The sequence below is a fragment of the Osmerus mordax genome, chromosome 8, assembly GCF_038355195.1.
Source record: "Osmerus mordax isolate fOsmMor3 chromosome 8, fOsmMor3.pri, whole genome shotgun sequence".
Lineage (NCBI taxonomy): Eukaryota > Metazoa > Chordata > Actinopteri > Osmeriformes > Osmeridae > Osmerus > Osmerus mordax.
Window position 1 is genome coordinate 1,946,371 of NC_090057.1, and position 21,296 is coordinate 1,967,666.

Consider the following 21,296-nt stretch of genomic DNA (forward strand, 5'->3'; position numbering starts at 1 on the left):
AAACCCCCAATATATTTACTCAGCACTCAGCAAAGCTTCTGTCGTGGGCTAGAGTTGTTTGATCCAACATGTGGCTTGTTCAAAGAAGCACTGAATTAAATAGTATCCTCAATGCACATGCTATCTGACTGTTGGATCATTACATTAATTATAAATATGGAAACTTCACTGCCGACCAGTCAGTTTAACCATTTGAGGTCAATTTCATTCATTTACTGTACAAGTACAACATGTGCTAAATGAGTGCTTCATTGTACTGTGTGTATATGAACATGTATATATGCTGTATACATTTCCCTAAGAACCCCTTCTTTCTAAACCATGGAATACACCAATAACAACATTAATCAATATGATTTAGATGTTGTCATTTTCACAACAATATTATTCATGAGAAATTTCCAAAAAACCCAAAATTTACATTCATTAAAATGAGGTTCACCTTCTTTCACACAAGCCCTGAATTTTGTCCATTTCAAAATATTGCTCAACCTACAATAGGACTTGATAAATGGCCAATTGTATTGAATGATAAATGGTCCAAATTGGTTTTGGGTTGCAACACAATGGAGGTATTACTTTTTAATTTGATTTATTACACATTTCTCTGAGCATATGTGAGGACAAAACTAGGCTCACACACACATACGCACAATAAGTAACAATCATCTGTCTCTTAAGTGACAATACGTCAAAATACATGTAAATAACATCAAGTACTGTATGTTACCAAAATCAGAGACTTTTAAACAACTTTGAAACATAAGCAATTTATCCCCAAGACAAGCTGACTCGGCAGAACTGCAACTGCAGCACTTTACCTGTGTTTGTTAAAAGGCCATCCAGGGACTACAGCACAGGAAAACATCTCCCTCCACACATTTACTCTCACACCCCTCTCCAGCTACAACTCGTCAGCTTAATTTTCTCATGAGAGATAAGGCACGGGTGGTCCACTGAATAGCTTTCAAAGACAGTCCGTCGAGCCTGAAGGCAAAGGAAGGAACTGATGAGCTGACCAATGGGAAAGGGGGAGAGAGTGGACCAGGAGCTCACAGAGACCCACGTCCAGATTCTCCTCTCTCTGCTTTCCTCTGCCTTTGATAGGAGCTGCTACAAAGCAGTCAGGGAGCTTGAAACAAGCTACACATTAATATTTTAAAAAGGGCATCGGGTACTTTGATGTGCAGACCTTTATGCAAATTTAGTAGTAGTACGAGTCCCAGTAGAGATGGTTTAGCTTTATTCTTTGTTCCTGCTTTTTTTGGTGATAAATCTAAATGAACTTTTCACACTCCCTGGGAAACCCTGCGAGCAACAAAGAAGAGAAGTTGAATCCCTCCGCCTCCACTTTGTGTGTGTGTGTGTGTGTGTGTGCGTGGGGGGGGGGTCTCAGTCTATGATGTGACGAAGCTGCTGTTAAAGACACAGAATGATGGACTGCCATCGATAACTTCGATAATGAGTTCATGTGAATCAGGTGTACTTGAAGACATTCACTTGGCTCAGTATGCGAATGTCTCCCTCAATGACTCCTCTCAATCCTTCTTGGCAAGACAGCTTTAAAATCTATTTACAGGCATTTTAACCACAAGCTTGAGAATATATTATCTTAGCAGAGGCCACATTTTAACCTACTGTTATTCTGTTTATGAAAAAAAACTGAAGTCTATCTTTGAGAGGCTATGTCTAATGCAGTATATCTCAAATGTCAAACATCTCAAATGTCAATGTGAGCAACAGTCACTGATGTAAATGTGCTCTTTTCATGATTGGTTGAGGGAGTTGAGGCCCACCAAGAATAAACCACTTCCTACTCTTATTGAATTGTATTACTTATGTATGTATTTATGTAACTGCAAGGTCATGAGTCACACCATCTTAATAATCAGTTGGGGAAATCTTTATGGAATAAAATAATAAATATTAAAGTCCAGTTACATGCTAATCAGAAACTGTTTATGATTTTACAATTATCTGGAAAAGCTTGAAACTTTCTCTCTCTCTCTCTCTCTCTCTCTCTCTCTCTCTCTCTGTGTCTCTCTATCTCTCTCTCTGTCTCTCTCTCCATCTATACGTTCTCAACCCCCAAAAAATGGTGTTACAGAAAAATTTGAACAGTGTGAAGCCATGGGCATATGCAACACCCTTTGCTGAGTAAGGCTGTCTCAGAATAATTTGCTGACATGATTAGATCTGTGTGGGTTTAGGGTGCGATCCACGGCGCATCCTGTCATACGGAGCTCTCAAGGAGGTTTGAGGTTCAAGGAGTTTGTGTAGAGTGATAGTATACCTGGTACCATGGGGCCTATCTTCGGACCACATCCTTATTAACCTCCTGTCACCCAATGAAAAGTTAAGCAGCAGCTCTAGCTCCCTGCTGTGGGCAATGCCTGCCTGAATTCAAGCAAATCTTCTGATGTGCGGCAGTTTGACATTTCACCCAAGGACCAAGAATGACACATGAATAACTCAAATACTGTATATCCAACCCAACTGGATAGGCTTTGTTTAAATGGATTTGTTTAAATGCTTTACCTTTACAGCAGAGAATTGTTTGGGTGAATTAATGGATTTATTTTCTATCTGGAAAAAAAATCCTGATTGAGATATGCGGTAATAAGAGATTGCAATACGAAAGCACTGCAGTGATGGGATCCCATGTAAGAACGGCTGTCTCTTGCTCTGGCTGTCTCTATCTTCATCTCCCCCACTCACTGTTGCTCACTTAGCTCTATTTCTGGTGTTGCCAGCTCAATGATTGCACAATGTTCAGCTGCCTTACGCACACACATCAGTAAAAGGGGTCCTGATCAAAGGGAATTTGCTTCATGAACGCCAAAATCAAAATATTAATATGCTGTACTCTGGCAAGATATGTGGCATTGCTATATTTAGAACAGAATTTGAATTCGAATCAATGTTTAGCGACAGGGAGGCAGTGAAAAACACTATGCAGTCATAATTATCCATCACCAAAAACCAGGAGAAGATCCTGTCCCACTTGTCCTAGCTCTTTCATGCTGGTTCTGCTATGTTATCTTCTGCCTAAGTCTTTCACTACTAAGTACCATCCTTTCCGAACACCTGCTGTAGCAGGTTAGGATGATTTTCTCATTACAAATGATGGCGTGGAGACTTGCAGAAGAATTGCACTATATAATGCTTTTCATTCTTGTGGTATGCCTTTGAAGAAACCAAATGCCATTTGAGCACATCTGCATTGCTTACTTTTTTCCCTCATGAAGACAACAGACTAAACAGACTCCTATGGGCTCTGGCACAGACTGATAACTACTTTTTTCTTGTTTAGGACCCAGTGATCCTCTCAAGAAATCCTTGGTGTCACTGAAGAGTCACAACAAGTGGCATCAGTAGGAATGTTTGGTGTGGAGCTGGGTCTATACATTGGAGTTGAACACTAGGCATACATGTTGTATTCATCTGAAAAGTTCATTGGAGAAGGATATTATTCTTAAAATATGAGCTATGGCTTCTGGGACTGTTATAAAAGCTTTAAAGATGACAAACCATCTTTATCTTAACAAGCATAAGCTGCATGTTCTACTTAATCTTCAAAGCAATATATCTGGGGCTATTATTACTGACAGTATCTGAAGTACAACTGTTTGAACTCATAGAAACAGACTATTCACAGCTACAGTGCTAAGTTGAAAGTGTTTACTCATGCACCTCAATTTGATTACATTACAAGGAGGCACTCTCATAATTTCTAAATTGCTGAGGAAACTTGGCCTAATCTTTTGAAAGAGTAGCAATGCATAAAGAAAAGAGAGAATTGCTTTGATGTTCAGAATGAGATTGAACTCTCGTCCCTCCCTGAGGGAAATGCAGCATATCAAACATGTTTCTTGTTTATTAAATGTTCAGATTTAGAGCTTGAAGGTGCTCTGAGGTATTTGATCATTGACAATCCACATCTATGGTCTTGACATACTTTTTAGAGGGTTGACAAAAAACAATACTTGAGGAAAATGCTGTTTTTTTTCTTTCTTTCTTTTTTCAATCAAGTGTGGGCTTTTGAAAAAACATGCACAGACATTAACTGCAAAAAAGGTGCTCTAAGTATATAAATAGCAACGAGGCCTTATAGGCTACACACTTGCTGTTTCTGTTACGATGGCGTAATAATATCTTGCTGTTGTTTCTGGTCTGCACCATAGGCACACTTCATGAACCATTTTGCAAATCTGCAACGCAACCAGTCAGCTCAACAATTTTGTAGCTTATACATTTATATGTAGTCATTTAGCATACGATTTTATCCAAAGCGACTTCCAAAAGAGAGCTTTACAAAAAGTGCATAGGTCAGTGATCATAAACAACAAGATAGCCCCAACACATTGTGGGTAGCCAAAACATGAAGCATAGGCTAGTACATTGTGAAAAGTGCCAATGGGAAGAAACATAAGAGCATGTAGTTAAACAAGTTACAATTAAATATATAGGGATTCCAAGAGGCATATGAATTAAAGGATGGTTGTTTTAGTTTTACTAATCTAGTTTTTACAATTTGCTTAAATCTAACCACGGTAGTTAGCGGTTTGCAGTAGGCCTACATTTTGCCAGAATATTTTGACCATTTTAAAGTTATAATAATACAACTGAAAATGATTTATATTATATATTTTTTGCAATGGCACCAGAGTACTTATGTGCCAAAAGAAGAAAATAGAGAGAAAGGGCAAGGAACAGACATTTGAATTTCCTGCAATATAAAAGCCTACATTTTTCTTTAAATGTTTTTCTCTGATAATATCTGTCTTATACTACCTGTCATTTATTCTCGTTGCATTGGCAATATCTGTGTTGCATACTTGTACTCAAAGCAATTGCTCTGGGATTTATAAAATTGTGCTCAGAATCTGATGCTGTCATGAAAGTGCATCGAGTTCATTACTGCTGTATCTTCAGACAACGCCGTGATAACCTCTCTCTTTTGACTGTCCTTTACCGCTCTCTAGTGTCCATTAATGTCACCTACAAGCTTTAAACTAGAAGCTTATTTGGACCTCGTCGCTTTCCGTACTACGTTGCAGTTATGTTGACGTGTGGTTAGTTGAGAACTAGCGTTGGTTTAGGTAGCCTAGCTAGCTAACTAAGTAGACGAATGTGTGATGTTGTCGCTGTCAACTACTCAATTTACTATATCTGTTGTAGCATTCTATCTTAGCTTCTCCATTTTCATCAAACGGTAATTTATAGACAATTATCAACAATGGCAGAGGCCTGGGAAGAAATCCGACGACTTGCAGCCGATTTCCAGAGAGCACAGTTTGCAGACACTATACAGAGGTAGGTAGCGCCAACGAACTAGCTACATTACAAAGTACTTGTACACATGCTAGCTTGCTAAGTAGTCATGTTTATATTAGCTTATCTAGCTAGCATCAAATAAGTGTCATTCCAATAGTAGGCATGTCGTTAATCTGTAATCCGAATGTATGTGGTAGCATGCTACCTGGTTAACCAAATTCCCCATAATGTAGAGCAGATTTATATTTTGCTCAAGCATATCAAACCTAACAGCTGCTAGTTAGGCTAACGATGTCCCCAGTCGAGTTGACAAGTCAACTGCAACCTAGTGTCAAAGGAGCATGTTCTCGATGTCCACAGGCTGTCAGAGAGGAATTGCATTGAAATTATTGCCAAACTTGTGGAAGAGAAAAAGTTGGATGTGGTGCACACACTTGATGGAAAAGAATATATCACCCCGACTCAGATCAGCAGGGAAATTCGCGATGAGCTTTATGTCCACGGAGGTCTGTACTCAGTCGTTACCAACTCTTGATGATAATACGTATTGCCACAATTGTTATTGTGGCAATAACAATCTTTTTTCTTCCTCTTATTTTAGGCCGCATCAACATTGTCGACCTGCAGAAGGTGTGTCAGCAGTTGTATATGTATATATTATTTGTTTATCTATGTAAAACTTAAATAAGATTCTTACGTTTTAGGTTTCACATTACGTGTGTCATTGCAGTAAAATAATTACCTTTTATTTGTGATTGTTTGCAGATTATTAATGTTGACTGGGTCCATGTTGAAAGCAGAGCCAGTGACATAGCAAGATCGGATAGTGTTCAACTTGTGTTGGGACAGCTCATAGATGTGTAAGTGTTTCTGGATGTGAAAAGCATCAGAACAATTTCCTCTCAATTAAGTTATGAATGATTGTGAATGATTGTCTGCCCAAGATGTTTATGTGTTCACTTGCTTCCAGGACATACCTGGATCGTCTGGCTGAGGAATTGAACGATAAACTGCAGGAGGCTGGAATGATGAGTATAGCTGAACTATGTAAGGCCTATGACCTACCAGGGGATTTTCTGACTGAGGTGAGTCAATTAACTATTGTGTCATGTGCCACTTCTTTCAAGAAAATGAGCCTGTTTGCAAGTACTTGAACTACAATGCACAGATACATACCCTGAAGTCATACGCATCCTTTCATATTCTGTTTAATGTCTCTGGTCTGTTCTTGCTTCTCCAGCTCATTCATCAACGTTTCATTATTATAACTTTTTTTTATCTGTGTCTCCTAGGAATTGTCCAAACGCCTTGGGAAGATAATAGAAGGCGAGATGGATCAGTATAATAGGGGTGTGATATTCACCCCAGCTTTTGTATCACGCCACAAAGCTCGCATTCGGGGGCTGTTCAGTGCAGTTACAAGGTAGAGTATACATATTGGCTTGTATCTGCTGTTGTATTATCTTAACCTACACTTTTAAGTTTGTAACATAACCTTATGTGTCATGTCTTTGACTGCAGGCCAACACCAGTCAGTAGCATGATTGGAACATTCGGTTTCCAGGAACATCTCTTATATTGTAAGCAGGTCTAGTTGTCTTGTGGGGTATATATGTTTCGGAAATTATATTTCATGAGCCTTTTGTATGTGCCAGAAAACCTTGGTTGAACATGTTTTGTTGGTGGTTTCCCAGCTGTCTTGGAGGAGCTGGTGAACACGGGCCGACTGAAAGGCACAGTGGTGGGAGGCAGGCAGGATAAAGCCGTTTATATTCCCGACATCTACTCTAAAACCCAGAACTCATGGGTGGACTCCTTCCTCAGGCAGAACGGTTATTTAGGTACTCACATCTAACAGGATTGCATAAATGAATTTTGTCCAAATTGTTTAAATATTCATTACAGTCACGTCTTCCTGACTGAGGTCAGTCACACCGACGATCTTTCTATGTTTCTCATATTTTCTTCTTTTTATTTTAATCCGCTCAGAGTTCGATGCCTTGATCAGGCTTGGGATCCCTGAGCCAGCGACCTACATCAGGAAGCGTTTCAAGTCGAGCAAGCTGCTGTTCCTGAGGGCCGTGTGTGTGGGCCAGGTCATCGTGGACCAGGTGGAAGCCTCTGTGGAGGAGGCGGTCAACTCAGCCACCTGGACTGACGTGCAGGTCCGTTGCCCAACTTAACTTGTTGACGTTTCTTTAAGGAGTCACATTAGGCTGACGAATCGGATTTTCAACTGACCAGCTCGCCATCTTTTTCTCTTTTGTTGTAGTCCATGTTGCCCAGCTGTCTGTCTGACGAGGACATAGGCATTTTGATCAACCAGGCCATGAGAAACACCAACGTTCACTCCTCTGCCCGAGTGCTGGGAGGCACTGTGGTCGTCAGTGAGAAATTCATTAGCAACTGTCTCTCCCTCTTTGAGGAGGCCATGCAGCATAAAGCCCAGAAGGTAGGCCTGGTTATATTATGGTATTGTAGGGATGCTCATAATTAACCGTTAACCGACAATACAAATGTTGACATGTTAATACTAGCGGTTTTATCGGTTTAACAGTTTTGCCAATTTAGTGACAGTGTTGCAAGATTTAGCAACTTTTCACCTCCCCTAGTGATAATAATAATAGTCGTGACTACCGTGACTTTTAGGTACTTTGGCAACCTCCGTTTTCGTTGAGTGGCAGCAAAGTAATTGTAGGCTTGTTCTGTGTTGTGTGTTTTAATGGAATTTTTTTAAATGGGTTAAATATTGTCGTTTAATGGTAGTTAACGAGCATCGATTTTCAAAATGAGCATCCCTATATTGTTGTATTATTGACGTAATAATCCGACGTGATAAAGTTCACAAAAAAGCAACCCGGCGGTCTTTCAGGAGGTGAAGAACAACCCTGTGTTCCTGATAACCGAAGAGGATCTCAAGCAGTCGTCTGTAGTAAGCGAGGGCACAACCACTTCCAAAAAAGAGAAGAGGGAGGCGGAGAGACGGAAAAAGGCCACAGGTAGAGATGACCTATTTCTAGATTCCCCTCATCCTTTATCTTTCTGTGCCATTGGCATTGTGGACTATTTTGGTTGAACTCTGCCACTCCTAACGCATACTTTGCTGACAAATGAAGATTATTAAGTTATAAAAAATAAATAAAAAGTTTGCATCCTAGCGTGATTTGAAGATGGATGAAAAGCTGACCTTTTTCCTAGCACATGTCACATTTGTTGGTTTTCAGAGGGCAGCGGCAGTGTAAAAGGTGGTGGAGGCGGCAATGCCAGAGAGATCCGGATACGAAAGACCAAGAAAAAGGGCAAGAGGGACGATGACAGTGATGAAGAAACAGCAGTCACCCAGCAGAGTACGACAGAAGCTCTTTGACATTGCTGCTGTGTGTTATCAGTGACCTAATGACAGAGAATGTGAGCTTGTTAAGCCAGAACACTGTAACAAGTTCTTAATGGCTGCTTTGGCAAATGTTACTCCCTTAGGTTATTAATCCTGTCATCAGAAGACAAAGGGAGGTTTAGTTCCTCTGGAGTCTAATTACATTTTGTGTAACTCTTTTGCAGATCGTAACAAACAGACAGAGGTAGGGTTTATGACAGCGGAGGAGATTGCAGCTGTCTTAGAAGAGCGGGTTTGTGACTGCCCTGAAGACATCTTGTCTGAACTGGCAGAACAGTTAATAAGGTACAAGTCCCTATTAAGCTGACTATGAGTGGTTATTCAGGGGTTGACATAAATTTTTTGGGCCACTTGTCCTTCGGTCAAGTTAGACATATTTTTACTTGTCCAACACCAACATGTACTTGTCCAAAACTAAAATATTTGCTAACGTATAAAAAAGAATTGATCAATGTTATTTTATAACTGATTTTATAACGGCTGACTGATTTAAATCTGAATAAGTTAAGAGACTTAAAGTTGATATATTCGCGAGGACACGATTGGTGCCGGCGGGCTACATTCACGGCACGAGCAGTAGAACGCGTGGATCCATTCATAAATGTGAGGATTCATTAAATGTCAGACTGTAGTTGCATTATAGAAAGACAATTTATATTTTTGCTTGCACTGATACTAAGAAAGTATTTTATTTATTTATTTATTTATTTTTTTTGCTTGTCTGTTTGGGCAAGTTCAGTCTTCATTGTACTTGTCCCTACAAGTATTTTTACTTGTCCTGGACAATCGGACAAGCCTTAATGTTGATCACTCCTACTGTTGTCTGCCTCCCCTTGTGAGAAACGGGTTGTTAGTTATACACTGTTAATCTTCATCAATGCCCTTCTCCTAAAAGTCAGTGTGCCTGCCTTTCAGCATCATGTGCCTTAGCTGTGTGTGGTTCTGTTTCAGGCCTTTGAAGAAGACTTATCAGGAAGTGATGCGGGCCGTGTTCCTGTCCTCCACCTGCTCCCCGTCTGGACCCACGAAGAAGAGGAGCGTGAAGGAGCTGCAGGAGGAGCTGGCCAACCTGTACAACAACATCCGACTCTTTGAAAAAGGGACCAAGTTCTTCTCAGGTTGGTGAATCTTTAAGGGCAGGGTACGGAAAAACTCCCGTTATCGACGTGAACGTGAACCGAAATATCCCCAAACGTAAACATCACCTGAAATGCTTTGATCGCACAGATGAGACCCAGCTCACTATAGTGAAGCACATCCTGAAGACCGTGTGTACAGATGTCACCAACATCCTGGTGAACTTCCTGGCAGCAGAACTCATGATGTCTGCAGAAAGCCCAAGCTCCATCACCAATGAGGTCAGCTCTCCCCGTGACACCCTCCTCACCCTCGCCATCCTAGCAGAGCTAGTTGGCGGTCTTGGCAAGGCTGTGGACACATTCTTATTCCATGTGTCTTTTCCCTGTAGGTTAGAGCGAAGATCCTGGGAAAGCTGCAAGAGGAAACCAGAGCACCTTTGATGAAGCTGCACAACTGCTTGAATGGCAAAGTGAGCACAACATTCAGTTGTGAAAGTTGCAGAATGCCCATGGATCTTTAAGTATTGACGAACAGTACTTGACATATCTACAGCTGAATGTACTTTCCTCTAATCAATGTATTTTTCCCCCCTCCCTCTAGTCAGTTGAAGATTTTCTAACCAATTTAGAAACTTCTGCAGAGGTGTGTGGATTCATGCTGAAGAAAATAGACAAGAAAAAAGAGAGGTAAAACTGAACGCTGTGAGGAAATGTTATTCAGATCAAACGCATCCATACTTAAACAGATGTATCCCTCTTATCCTCCATGGCCGTGTCTGAGGCTCCGCTGTGTTGACTGTGTGCACTCTCCCCCCCTCAGACAGGCTCTGTTCATGCACAGGCAGGCTCTGGTGGAGCAGCTGAAGGACTCGGACGACCCCGCCCTGGTGCTGCACCTGGCCAGCGTGCTCCTGTTCCAGGGCAGCACCAGCTGCATGCTGCACGCCCCCGGACGCTGCGTTCCCCAGATCATCGGGACCCTCACCGGACGCATACCTGACGTACGAACCCCCCGTCCCGTCTGTCTGTCTGTCTGTCTGAGTAGCAAACCTTCAGCTTCCGTAGCACCCAAGCATTTGGATTGTGTTTCTGTTTGGTGGTTTTGACGTTTTGGGTTTCCTTTGGTGTTGTGTTTCAGGAGCAGCAAAGGCTGCTGTCCAGATGTCAGGTGCTGGTGGTCAAGCAGCTGGTGGGCCAGGATCAGGGCCAGGGAGGTAGCCAGGGGGACCACCCAGAGGAGGGGGACGAGGCACAGGCTATCCAGAAGGAGTTGGTGGGGCTTGTGGCGGAAGTGAAAGATCTGGTCATCACTCCGAAAAAGACTGCCCCCACAGAGGAGTGACCGAACCTGTGTCGTGACAGAAATGTTGCAAATGAATGATCACGTTGAATCATTCAAAGGTTGTCTTAACAGAAAAAAATTGTTAACTGTTTTAACTGTTCTCTATAGGAAAAAATATATGAAAATATTACATGGTATCATTGAGAAATGTTAATGGCCCAGTCATTTAAAATGTCCTCTAAATTCCTTTGTGGGATGTTTCTTGTCATAATTAACATGAAAATCCTCAGTGAGGTAATAATGTCACTAAAGATTAAATAAAATGTTTAAAAAAACTGGACCCCATCAATGTGTCCATGCATCTGTTTTTTGTGGAATATTGACTGACAACAACTAGACGACAACTATATCATTATTTTTATGTTCTTGAGCATTACTTTAAATATCACTAGTGCCCTTCACAGGAGACAAGTAGGCTACTCATTACAAAAGATGATGCTTACCTGGCAGGGAATGGTTATTATAGGTATGTAACTTCCCCATCCCCCCCAACAATGAAAGTAAACTCTAAATAAAAAGTTACAAAATATTCAGGAAATAAAATAAACGATTTACGTTGCCTCATTACATAATCATCTCAACAGTGACGTTTCATCAAAAGGCTTGAACGTATTGTTCATCTCTGTTTCTGAACAATTGCCTGGAAGCTGTTTTTCTGTGGAGATAATTAACCGCACTGCCACACGAGTGGGTGGCCTATAATGTATACATTTCATACAGCCTCTTACTGCATCAACAGAGGACAAGGAGGTATACACAGGCACGTGCCTCACATTGCCATGGAAACTGTGAGATGGCACTGTCTGGAGCAGTCTTGTGAGAACCGTATTATTTATCTCCCCTCTACTAGTATATGGCCTCTTACTAGGCCTTAAAATCAATGTCTGATACCTGGACAAGCATGTAATGGGATATCGTTGTTACATCTACAGCAGAGTTTGGTTATTGGGGTCAATTTACTGTAGGTCTAGCCGCTGTCTGTAATGGACCCGCCTACAGTAAGTAGGAGAATGCATAGCCCATACTTATTTAACTTGATTGAAGCGTAGTCAGTACTTCAACTTTTACCAGTCTTTTTAAACATGAGTATCTGTAGCCTACTTCCACTTGTGTGAAATATACATTTCACTGTGTGTACGTTTGCCATCTCTGGCGTGTAGTTAGGTCTAGGCGTACTGTTCACCGGGGCTGCAGCACGAACGATTACAATGACCGTTGTCTATTTTGACTGAGGAACTGTTACCGTATTAAATGCACGTTTGTCTTTAAGAAGAAAACCCTCCAAACTCGATAATAGCACATCTACCGTCCTCACACCGCATCACTTGAGACACCCCCAAGTTGCTGTTGCTTAGTAATAATGTTCTAAGCTATGATTAAAGTGAGCTTCAAAGCCCTAGGCACGCTCATTAGTCACCGCAGGCAGAGTAATGAATTCCATAGAGGAAGCTGATTAAGAGCACCATCTTTTATATGCGCGAAGCTGAAAAGAATCACCGTAGCCCAACAGTGAATTCATTTGAGTTATCTTTATCTAAGTGGACCTGGTCAGGTTGCAAAACACCAGCAAGCCCAGTCTCTTTGAGGTTAAATTACGACCATCTAATAATCCACTGACCTTTCCCAGTCATCAGTTTAGGGTGATGTTGGAGCCAGTCTGCAACCTCAGTTGCTCTTGATGTCTCCCATGTGTCATCAGAGATTACCTCAGCTTTCATGTGTCTTTTAACATGACATAAAAATACAAAGCTTTGAAAGCTCATCTAATGACCTGTTTACTATCCATCCCAGTCAAATGCAAGCAGAATTCCAATCCAATATCCAAAACCTGTTTTGCACATCAAACAGAATAAACCTCCCAAAATAGTGCATCATCACCAGATATGACTACTAATAGTCTTCCTCCACCCTTTCCATATTCAACATGGTATTTTGTAACAGGTGTGACCAATGCAATATTAAAGCATGGGATTTTCTGAGGCAGAAAAGGCAGACTTATGGAAATTAGCTTACAGGGACATCATGCATTAATGCACACTGGAAATATGTCTTCCATGCACAGCCCCTCAGGGGAGAAAAACACAGGATGTTTTGTACCTCTGAGTTAAGACAAACCATTTGTGATCCAAATACTAATTAATGCTAAGCCTGTATTGGAAAAAAAACAAACACTTGGCTTAAACAAAACTGCCTCATTGTATGTAAAACTCGTACTGCCTCAAAATATTAAAACTTTGACAACTTCTTACAGTCAAAACAGTTAGGCAATAATGATTCAAGGACATAATTTCAAAAAGTTTTTTTTAAATACAAATCCAGAGAATTTTCACCATTCAAGTTATGCATATCAATCTGACCATGAAAATAATCGGTTTTCAAGGAGGGATATTTTATTAATGCTCTAAGAAACATTCATTATAATTGAGTCAGAATGTCCATGAGAAGACAGAAGTAAACCAAACATGAGTTAACATAACCAGAAGTAATCACACAAGACTGTTAAGGTAAGAAATGTCTACTTTTTATTACAGTTAAGTACAGTACACTGAAATTGCACGTTTTTCACCAGATATAGCAGCATTCTGACTGGCATAGACTAATTAATAGGCACATACAAAACATTTAAATAGAAATACCAATGACAAAATGTACACTGGCTGTCTGAATGTGACAATATTCAAAACCACTTAAGCTGTTAATGTACATGCTTTGTAAACAAATTCTACACAGCAAAAATTGTACTGTTGTAGTCAAACAGCAATATCACAACTCATCTTGATTTGAAAGGCGAGCGAGAGCAGATGAAAAAAAAAGGCGAAATTATACTTTATTATCCTTTTTTTGGCAGTGAAGTGTATGTCTTCCTAGTCCAGTGTTAAACCACAGAGCGGTGCTCCCCACACACGTATACAGCGCTGGGCCGGATCCTCCTCTTAGTGTGCCCTGGTAACTGAGGGAGAAACTTAAAGTACTTGGGCATCATATCAAGGCAGGCGTCGCGGAACTTCTTAATCCGCCAGTAGTAGATAAGAGGGTTGAGGGCCGACTTGAGGTAGCACAACCAAAGGAGCCACGTGCTAATTTCAAAGAAAGTGTCCTTCAGGTAGAAGCCGCTGCTGAATGTCGACACCAGGCTGTAAGCAGCAAACGGAGCCCAGCACACCGTAAACACAGAGAACAGGATGAGGATGGTGGTGAAGGCACGCGTCTTAAAGCTCATGTCTATCTTCATCTGGAAGGGCCTCTGCAGGCTCATCAGGCCCAACTTGCTGGCCTGGCTCAGGCAGATGCTGTCTGGGTGGCTGTGGATGCGGATCGCGTTGTGGCGGATAGTGTTCAGGATCCCCATGAAGGTGTACAGCATGACCATGAAGGGGATGAAGAAGAAGACCAGCATCAGGACCAGCACATAGGCGTGGTACCCTGGATGACTAGTGTAGCCAAACACGCACTGAGGGGCCCTGGATGGGATCTGAAGGGATGGATGACCTATGGCCAGAGGGAAGGACAAACAAAGAGAGAGGGTCCAGGTAATCACTATGAGCACCTTGGCCCTGTGAGGGCTCAGCTTGTCTTGTTTCTGGACTATTATAAGGAACCTGTCTATACTTATTATAAGCAGTATAGCCACACCCTCCATGACGAAGAGCCAGAAGAACATGGCCGACACCCTGCAGAAGACATCCCCGAAGATCCAGTGCGTGGTGATCACTGTGACCAGGGCGAAGGGCATGTTGAGGATGGCCAGCATCATGTCAGCGAAGGCCAGACTGGCCAACAGGATGTTGATGGCTGAGCGCATGGCAGAGCGCTGGTAGACCATCAGGCAGACCACCACGTTTCCCAGCAGGGCCACCAGCAAGATGGAGACGATGACGGTGCAGAAGAACACCTGGAGAGGCACGCTCACACCCTGCACTCTCTCCAGGGCCTCGGTGGTGGGTGTGACCGGCTGCAGAGGGGCTCCAGAGCCCAGAGAGACATTCTCCATGTCCTGCTGCCGGCCCTGGAGCAGCTGCTCTGAGAGGTTCAGCAGCCCCACTGTGACCCAGCAGCAGAGGCTAGCGTTGGTCTCCCTGGCCTCCACAGGGTGAATGATAGTGGAGTAGACCATTCTTCCCCCGGATGAGCAGGCATCATCACAAGAGCTCTCTCACCAAACATGCCTCAAGTGCAGGTTCTCCAAGCTGGACCAAGGAAGCCAGCATCTTCCTACGCATGAATGATCCTGAGGAGAAAGAAATTACGAAATCACCAAGAGATCTCAAAGAAACACACGTCTTTATTCCTTTGCACACCTCTTAAGTGTTTTAAAATGTATTTTTGTTTATAATATATGCAATACAATTTGTCAAAATATAAAAACATGTCTGCAGTCTTAAAATTCCATTATATAATTTATCATCCTGGTAAAAATCATCAGGGTTGTAGTAAATCAGTCGCTTCAGGATGAGGAATGTCCCAGTTCCATTGCAACTTCAGCACACACACTACCACACAACACCCACACTACCACACATAAAAACAACCTAGATAAGTCATTAATTAAGTACTTCAAACAAGAGCACCGTCCAGGCACATTCTGTGGTTCATATCTTTCAACAGAGAAAAGAACGATTGAATGCTACAGGACTTTGGTTTAAAATCACAAAGATCCCTGTAAATCTGAATTATTCAACATTGAAACAGCGAATGGAGAGATATGTCACGCTGTCACGGATCAGAAGCCAATGTTCATCTGGGGACAGGTGAAGACTGCAGTAAAAAGCTTATCACTTGTATAAACACTGAACACTGTTGTTTCAGACCTGCTGGTATCATTTACAATGGCAACACAGCAAATGTCACACAGTAAATGTTTTAACCATTTGCCCTCTGGTGAAGTGCATTGGCTTTAGAGGATGTGCTTCTACATTGTATGGAGTTCACTCTTTGACTGCGACATTTAAATTGTTCATTGTATTTTGTCATTTGTTCTCTCTCTCTCTTCTAATTTTAGTCCACGGACGTGGGTTGAAAAGACAGCGATGAAGGGATTATTATTAGACTGGCACACAAAATATTCAATTGGATGTATTTCAATGTCTTTAATTTGCCCACTGCAGGAATAAAAATGTATTGACAGTCTGTCTGAAACATGGCTGGGAGTATATCTATCCATTTCAACATTTCAAAACACAGTCAAAAATCTCCCAACCACTGAAAGGAGGCAAATAACCTGTTTTTATTAAGATCAACATGAAAGAATGATAGACTAGGAAACACCAGATTTGTATCCGCCAATACAGCTTAAGTAAACATGCAAGTTTGTTTTGCTGAATAGACTCTACCTTGACAACAACAGACACCCTTGAGTGGTGAATAATAAAGCCAAGAGTGAGGACGGAAACATGGATGTCTGCTTCCTCAAAGCAGTTTAATCAGGAGTCTCTCATCCTTCACAGCCCTGTTTATTCCATTTTAACTCTCAAGAGGTTGCGAAGGCAGACCCAGGATATAGAGATGGTTGATAGCTACTTCATGTGTGTGACTTCGAACCTGAATCAATCCCAGATTGTGATGTAAGTGGTAAATTGGCTTGTCTGTTGACACACTTGCAAAGGTAAATAAACCCTTTTTCCGGATTAATACAAAGGTGTGCTTCCTTTTTTAAGACCAATGAACCCAATATGTCTGTCAGCTTTATGAAGCTGAACAATTGGGTCAACCTTTTTTAGGCTGCATTGGAAACATGTTTGGTCTTCCTGCGGTTATTTCTGTCCACATTAGGGTTACTTTTCAAAGCTTTAGATGAATCACACAGGGTCAAATGAATGCAGTACAGTAAACTGAGTTGAAAGCCTTTCATGTCTAGTCGCTCTACCTGTATCCACAGAAACCATAGTAACTGACAAAAGCCCTGTACCTTGTAAGTCAATGATAACCCTGTATGTAGCCGAGCAGGCACAGAATATAGCAACTGGCACCCTCTAGATTTTAGTGTAACGATATGTTCTGCGTTTTGTCTTCCAAAAACCTTTCATTAATAACAATAACTACTTTTGAATAACAGAACCCAGTGGATTCATTGGGTTTCATCAGTAGGGATTGGGCTGGAATGTTGGATGTGTCAGCCAGTAGAGCAAGAGTCTGAGTTTAAACAGAATATTAAGGCTTCTCTCAGATACACTGTTTGCCTAAGGATGCTGATTGAAAATGTGGAATACTGTTGAAGAACAGCATTGTTAATAATAAATCAACACTGGTTAATGCAATGCAAGTCCAATCACCAGTCGTCTATGAAAGGGGTTGTGGGATTTAGAGAATACCAACATCAACATATTTTATGATCAATGAAGCATGAAGTCTGCATTTACATTACGATATTACACACAATAGCTTACAGTAAGGAAAACGTATTAAAAACTTTAGATCTACATTTTGGCTGTCCTATTTCTAAGCAATACGGCTATGGGTCAACAAGATGGAATACGAGTTTTTTGTCCCTACTGATAAATATTGGGTTAACTACAAAGAAGGGAAATTAAATGTGGGCATAGGTTTACTAAAAAACGATTGAAGTCCAACTTCCTTAGCACCACTAGAAAACGATAACATTTAGATATTTACCTCAAACGGTGTCCAGAATTGCCCGCTGCTGTGGTAAAAATTTTGCAGTTTTTTTCAGTCATTCAAAAGCCCCCCTTCGGATCCTAATATCTTGCCACCAAGTTGTCAAAAACTGTTCGAGTCTGTTTTAACACGCATATTATTTAGCCCTAATCATTACATAGAGGGAAAAAAAAAACATTAATAGGGCGACAATCGGCGAAGACACCCACACAATTTTACCGTGTAGAGAAAGCCGCGTACCCCTCACGCAGGCTTTGTCTCTCTATTGAATGAAAAATAAATTGATAGCGTGTTGGGAAAAGGCGATGAATCGCTTTGAAATAAACGTTAAAACACTGCACAAATCCAGGTTAAGAATATTTTGTCATCCAGCACAATCTGAACGGGTTTCTTCCACTACAAGGGTAGGCTACGATGTACTAGTTACGGACTACAATCCCTGCAGCCCCTAGCTGACGTCCCCGTAGCCCAGTAGTATGGGAAAGATCGGATCCCCTTCCACGCCCATAACGGTGAACTCCAATCGAAATCCAAATACGGCCTCCGGAGGCGGAAGTTTGGTTGCGGTTGTCTACAGGGCACGTGCAGTGATGTTGTTACCATGTAGGCCTACAATATAATAAATAGAATTCATTATGTAAAAAAAAAAGTTAAGTTATGTAAATAAGTTGGGTGTTCACGTTGTAGGCTACCTTATAGACAAAAGTGTCCTATCTGTTTGTTTTTTTCACTGTGTTCTATGCTATTGTTTATATTTAATGCCTATAGACGTCTAAAAAGATCTATGCAAACTACAATACATCGTATGGGGCAAAAACACAGCTTTAAAATAGCCTAAGAAAAGCGTGTCTGCCAGTCAGAATGACATCATTCTCTAATGGCGTTCCATTCTCCTCCGCCACCATCTCAGAAACTTCACCGGGGAAAGAAGTGTGATGATACAATCTCTTGTTTCTAGGCAGCTGTTCACTTCGTGCCTGTCATGTTCACACGCATGGTAGCTTTGCAACTCGCACCAGAAATATCGCGCACACATGACATGTAATGCCCTTATGTCACATCCTATATAAAACACAATTACAAGGTGGGCTATTATTGAAAATATGATATATTCCATTGATACAAAAAATGTATGTACATCTAAATTCTAATTGGCTTTATATGTTCTTTAGTTATATCAACAGGATGACAGAACCACTTTCCGAGAACATGCTAAAAGGAAGACAGTGGTAGTATCAGTCGCATTAAGGTATTATTCCATTATAGTTCGATTGTCGTCAGTGAACTCATCAAAGTTGTTTAACCATGAATATGTATCATCAATTATGGTTTCCTACAGTTCATTAATTGCATATTTCTCACATTCTGCCTACGTATTGACAACCCAAATAGATGACATGCAGTAAAATCTCATTAACCAACCATTAAATACATGTTGTGCAAGTGATTCCTCAGTTTTAACAATATGTCTAGAAACATCTGAATTACTTACTCTACCATAACATTAAATGAAAAAACTAAAAAGCACTACAAATTAAATAATCTTATGGATTCATTAGTGTAGAACTGAACTGAAGAATATGTTGTAACATTTTCGGTGACCAAACCATTTCTCATTGAGACATTTTGTGACAGAACACTGATATAAAAATTGTGAACATGAAACAGAACAAAACTTAAAGTTTAATTTTTTCAATGTTAATTTACAGCAAGGATCATCCTAACTTTGTAGGTTAAATATGCAAAGGCTCTTTAAATTATGTTGCAGGATACACTGAGTAATACCATGATGTTTGGAATAAATGTCTGTAAATAATAAACATTTGTACATTTTAAAATATATTCTTACGTCTTAGCAACAAAGACAACAGCGCACCGATGATTCAAACACTAAACCTTGAAGCAAGGCAGACAACCTTGGTTTTATACATAAATAAATAATTCATAAGACACTTGACAAACAACTTGGGTGGTCTTGAAGCCAGGAATAATGCATGTTGGTCCTAATTATCTTTGATCTGTTTTGTATCCTTAGTCTTGGGCGGTATGATCTTCACTTCGAAGGGGATGAAGAATTCTAAGAGCGCTTGTGAGTCTTTTGGATCAAGACAGTACTCCTGAGCGATCTTGTCCGGAGTCCATCTTTGGGGTTCTTGTTTGTGATTATTGAGAACCGTGAGGGCTTCAACAATGGACAGTTTGCCTTTGGCAACGTCTGTGATTTCAACAATGCCATAAGGAGACCCTGGCAGGCTGAACTTTAACTTCCTGCGATCCTTGTCTTTCTCCTCAGTGACTTGCTTGGGATCCTGTAGGGGTAAACAGTTATAAAAAAACAACTACAGCAACAATGCAATTACATATTGATTGTTGCCATCTAGATCAGCTAGTTCTAAACTGTTGTGTCTATAAGACAATTAACTTGAAGAACATTACGATCTTATTAAAACTACAACAGTTTTCCTTAAAGTGATGATGCTCGTCGCATATAGCAGACACAAGGTTTCAAAGTTGACATTTCTGATCCACTGAAATGTGATTCGGGCGAACAAAATACAATTTGTAATAGTTTCGACAAAGAGTTCGTTGTCTTTTAGTCAAGCTGACCTCTGTCGTTGGATCTTTTGATTCCACATACACAGACTTCAGCAACGATAAAAGTGGATCATTCCTTTTATGGATGTCTTCCGTTATGTCTGTGACTGTAATAAAAGAATACACAACACAATTACCGTAAAACAACATTACTTACTATACTATATTTGGGGGATGGGCATGGTAATGGCTTAAGTTATGTAGCCTGACATGACCCTCCGATGCAGATAGCTAGCTTCGTGTTGCTCAAGTTCCCCAATGTCAATACGCTTACTTACCCTCAGTAGTTGGAGCAGGAACAATGTTGACAGAATGCCGAGGTGCTGCAAGAGGCTTTTCCTTCGATATTTCTCGGTGTGCTCTGTTTTCTAGATTGAAATTTCTAAACATGCGTGTTACTCGTGCACCCATGTTTGACATGTTGTTACCAAATCTACTGCTGCTGTAGTTGAACTCCGGTGTTAATAAAGCTTGCCTGACGTTTAAAACGGAAGCCGAGAAGCTTCTTCATATACTTTGTAAATGTTACAGCGACATCTGCTGTTAAGAATTAGAAAACGCATAGACATGTGTGAAGGAATCTAAATGGCAACAGGTGGCAGTATTTATCAAATATTTTGGAATGATTCAACGTAATTTCCTTGATTAGCTTTACCGTACTTCATTCTGAGCGACTGTTTATTCAAAAAATTACAAAAAGAATGTAGGCCGATTGTGGATGAATGTTTGCACTTAGTTGTGACAAAACAGTTTTCAATTAATGGAGAGATGTAATTAATCGAAACTCAATGTATAAGTTGCGTTAAGTCTTACAAAGTAGGCCTATTACATTACATGACCGGGCGAGCGAGAACGTATGGCCTTGATCATCAGCTAAATTGCTGATGATCGCTGCTCTGGCAATTTGGGCTATGCTGAACATGGGTAAGGAATTTATGTAGTTCGTGACTTTTGATTCCTTAACATCATTATTTAATGACGATACAACACAACTGTG

General features: G+C 40.8%; 3 protein-coding genes across 3 annotated transcripts; 1 reads left to right on the forward strand and 2 right to left on the reverse strand.

The window, feature by feature from the left end:
- Window positions 1–5,080: 5,080 nt before the first annotated feature.
- Window positions 5,081–11,370, forward strand: ufl1 (UFM1-specific ligase 1). The gene is made up of 19 exons (XM_067241619.1): window positions 5,081–5,316; window positions 5,638–5,783; window positions 5,879–5,907; window positions 6,043–6,137; window positions 6,248–6,362; window positions 6,570–6,700; window positions 6,799–6,857; window positions 6,972–7,118; window positions 7,267–7,442; window positions 7,550–7,729; window positions 8,150–8,276; window positions 8,502–8,624; window positions 8,836–8,956; window positions 9,623–9,789; window positions 9,899–10,029; window positions 10,140–10,220; window positions 10,352–10,437; window positions 10,571–10,751; window positions 10,889–11,370. Exons 1-19 carry the CDS (start codon window positions 5,240–5,242, stop codon window positions 11,090–11,092), a joined length of 2,376 nt encoding a protein of 791 aa, XP_067097720.1. The 5' UTR covers window positions 5,081–5,239; the 3' UTR covers window positions 11,093–11,370.
- Window positions 11,371–13,611: 2,241 nt separating this feature from the next.
- gpr63 (G protein-coupled receptor 63) lies at window positions 13,612–15,206 on the reverse strand. The gene has a single exon (XM_067242146.1). The coding sequence runs from the start codon at window positions 15,204–15,206 to the stop codon at window positions 13,968–13,970; it is 1,239 nt and encodes a 412-aa protein (XP_067098247.1). The 3' UTR covers window positions 13,612–13,967.
- Window positions 15,207–19,368: 4,162 nt separating this feature from the next.
- Window positions 19,369–21,061, reverse strand: ndufaf4 (NADH:ubiquinone oxidoreductase complex assembly factor 4). Its single transcript, XM_067241915.1, has 3 exons — window positions 20,578–21,061; window positions 20,312–20,406; window positions 19,369–20,013 (listed from the first exon to the last, which is right to left on the reverse strand). The coding sequence occupies exons 1-3, from the start codon at window positions 20,717–20,719 to the stop codon at window positions 19,708–19,710; spliced, it is 543 nt and encodes a 180-aa protein (XP_067098016.1). The 5' UTR covers window positions 20,720–21,061; the 3' UTR covers window positions 19,369–19,707.
- Window positions 21,062–21,296: the final 235 nt, after the last annotated feature.

Coding starts and splice junctions, on each gene's coding strand:
- ufl1 (XM_067241619.1), top strand. CDS start 5,240: ATGGCAGAGGCCTGGGAAGAAATCCGACGACTTGCAGCCGATTTCCAG. Junction 5,317..5,637: donor TTTGCAGACACTATACAGAG/GTAGGTAGCGCC, acceptor CGATGTCCACAG/GCTGTCAGAGAGGAATTGCA. Junction 10,030..10,139: donor CAAGCTCCATCACCAATGAG/GTCAGCTCTCCC, acceptor TTTTCCCTGTAG/GTTAGAGCGAAGATCCTGGG.
- gpr63 (XM_067242146.1), bottom strand. CDS start 15,206: ATGGTCTACTCCACTATCATTCACCCTGTGGAGGCCAGGGAGACCAAC.
- ndufaf4 (XM_067241915.1), bottom strand. CDS start 20,719: ATGTCAAACATGGGTGCACGAGTAACACGCATGTTTAGAAATTTCAAT. Junction 20,407..20,577: donor TCCTGCTCCAACTACTGAGG/GTAAGTAAGCGT, acceptor CTTTTATTACAG/TCACAGACATAACGGAAGAC. Junction 20,014..20,311: donor CAAAAGATCCAACGACAGAG/GTCAGCTTGACT, acceptor TTACCCCTACAG/GATCCCAAGCAAGTCACTGA.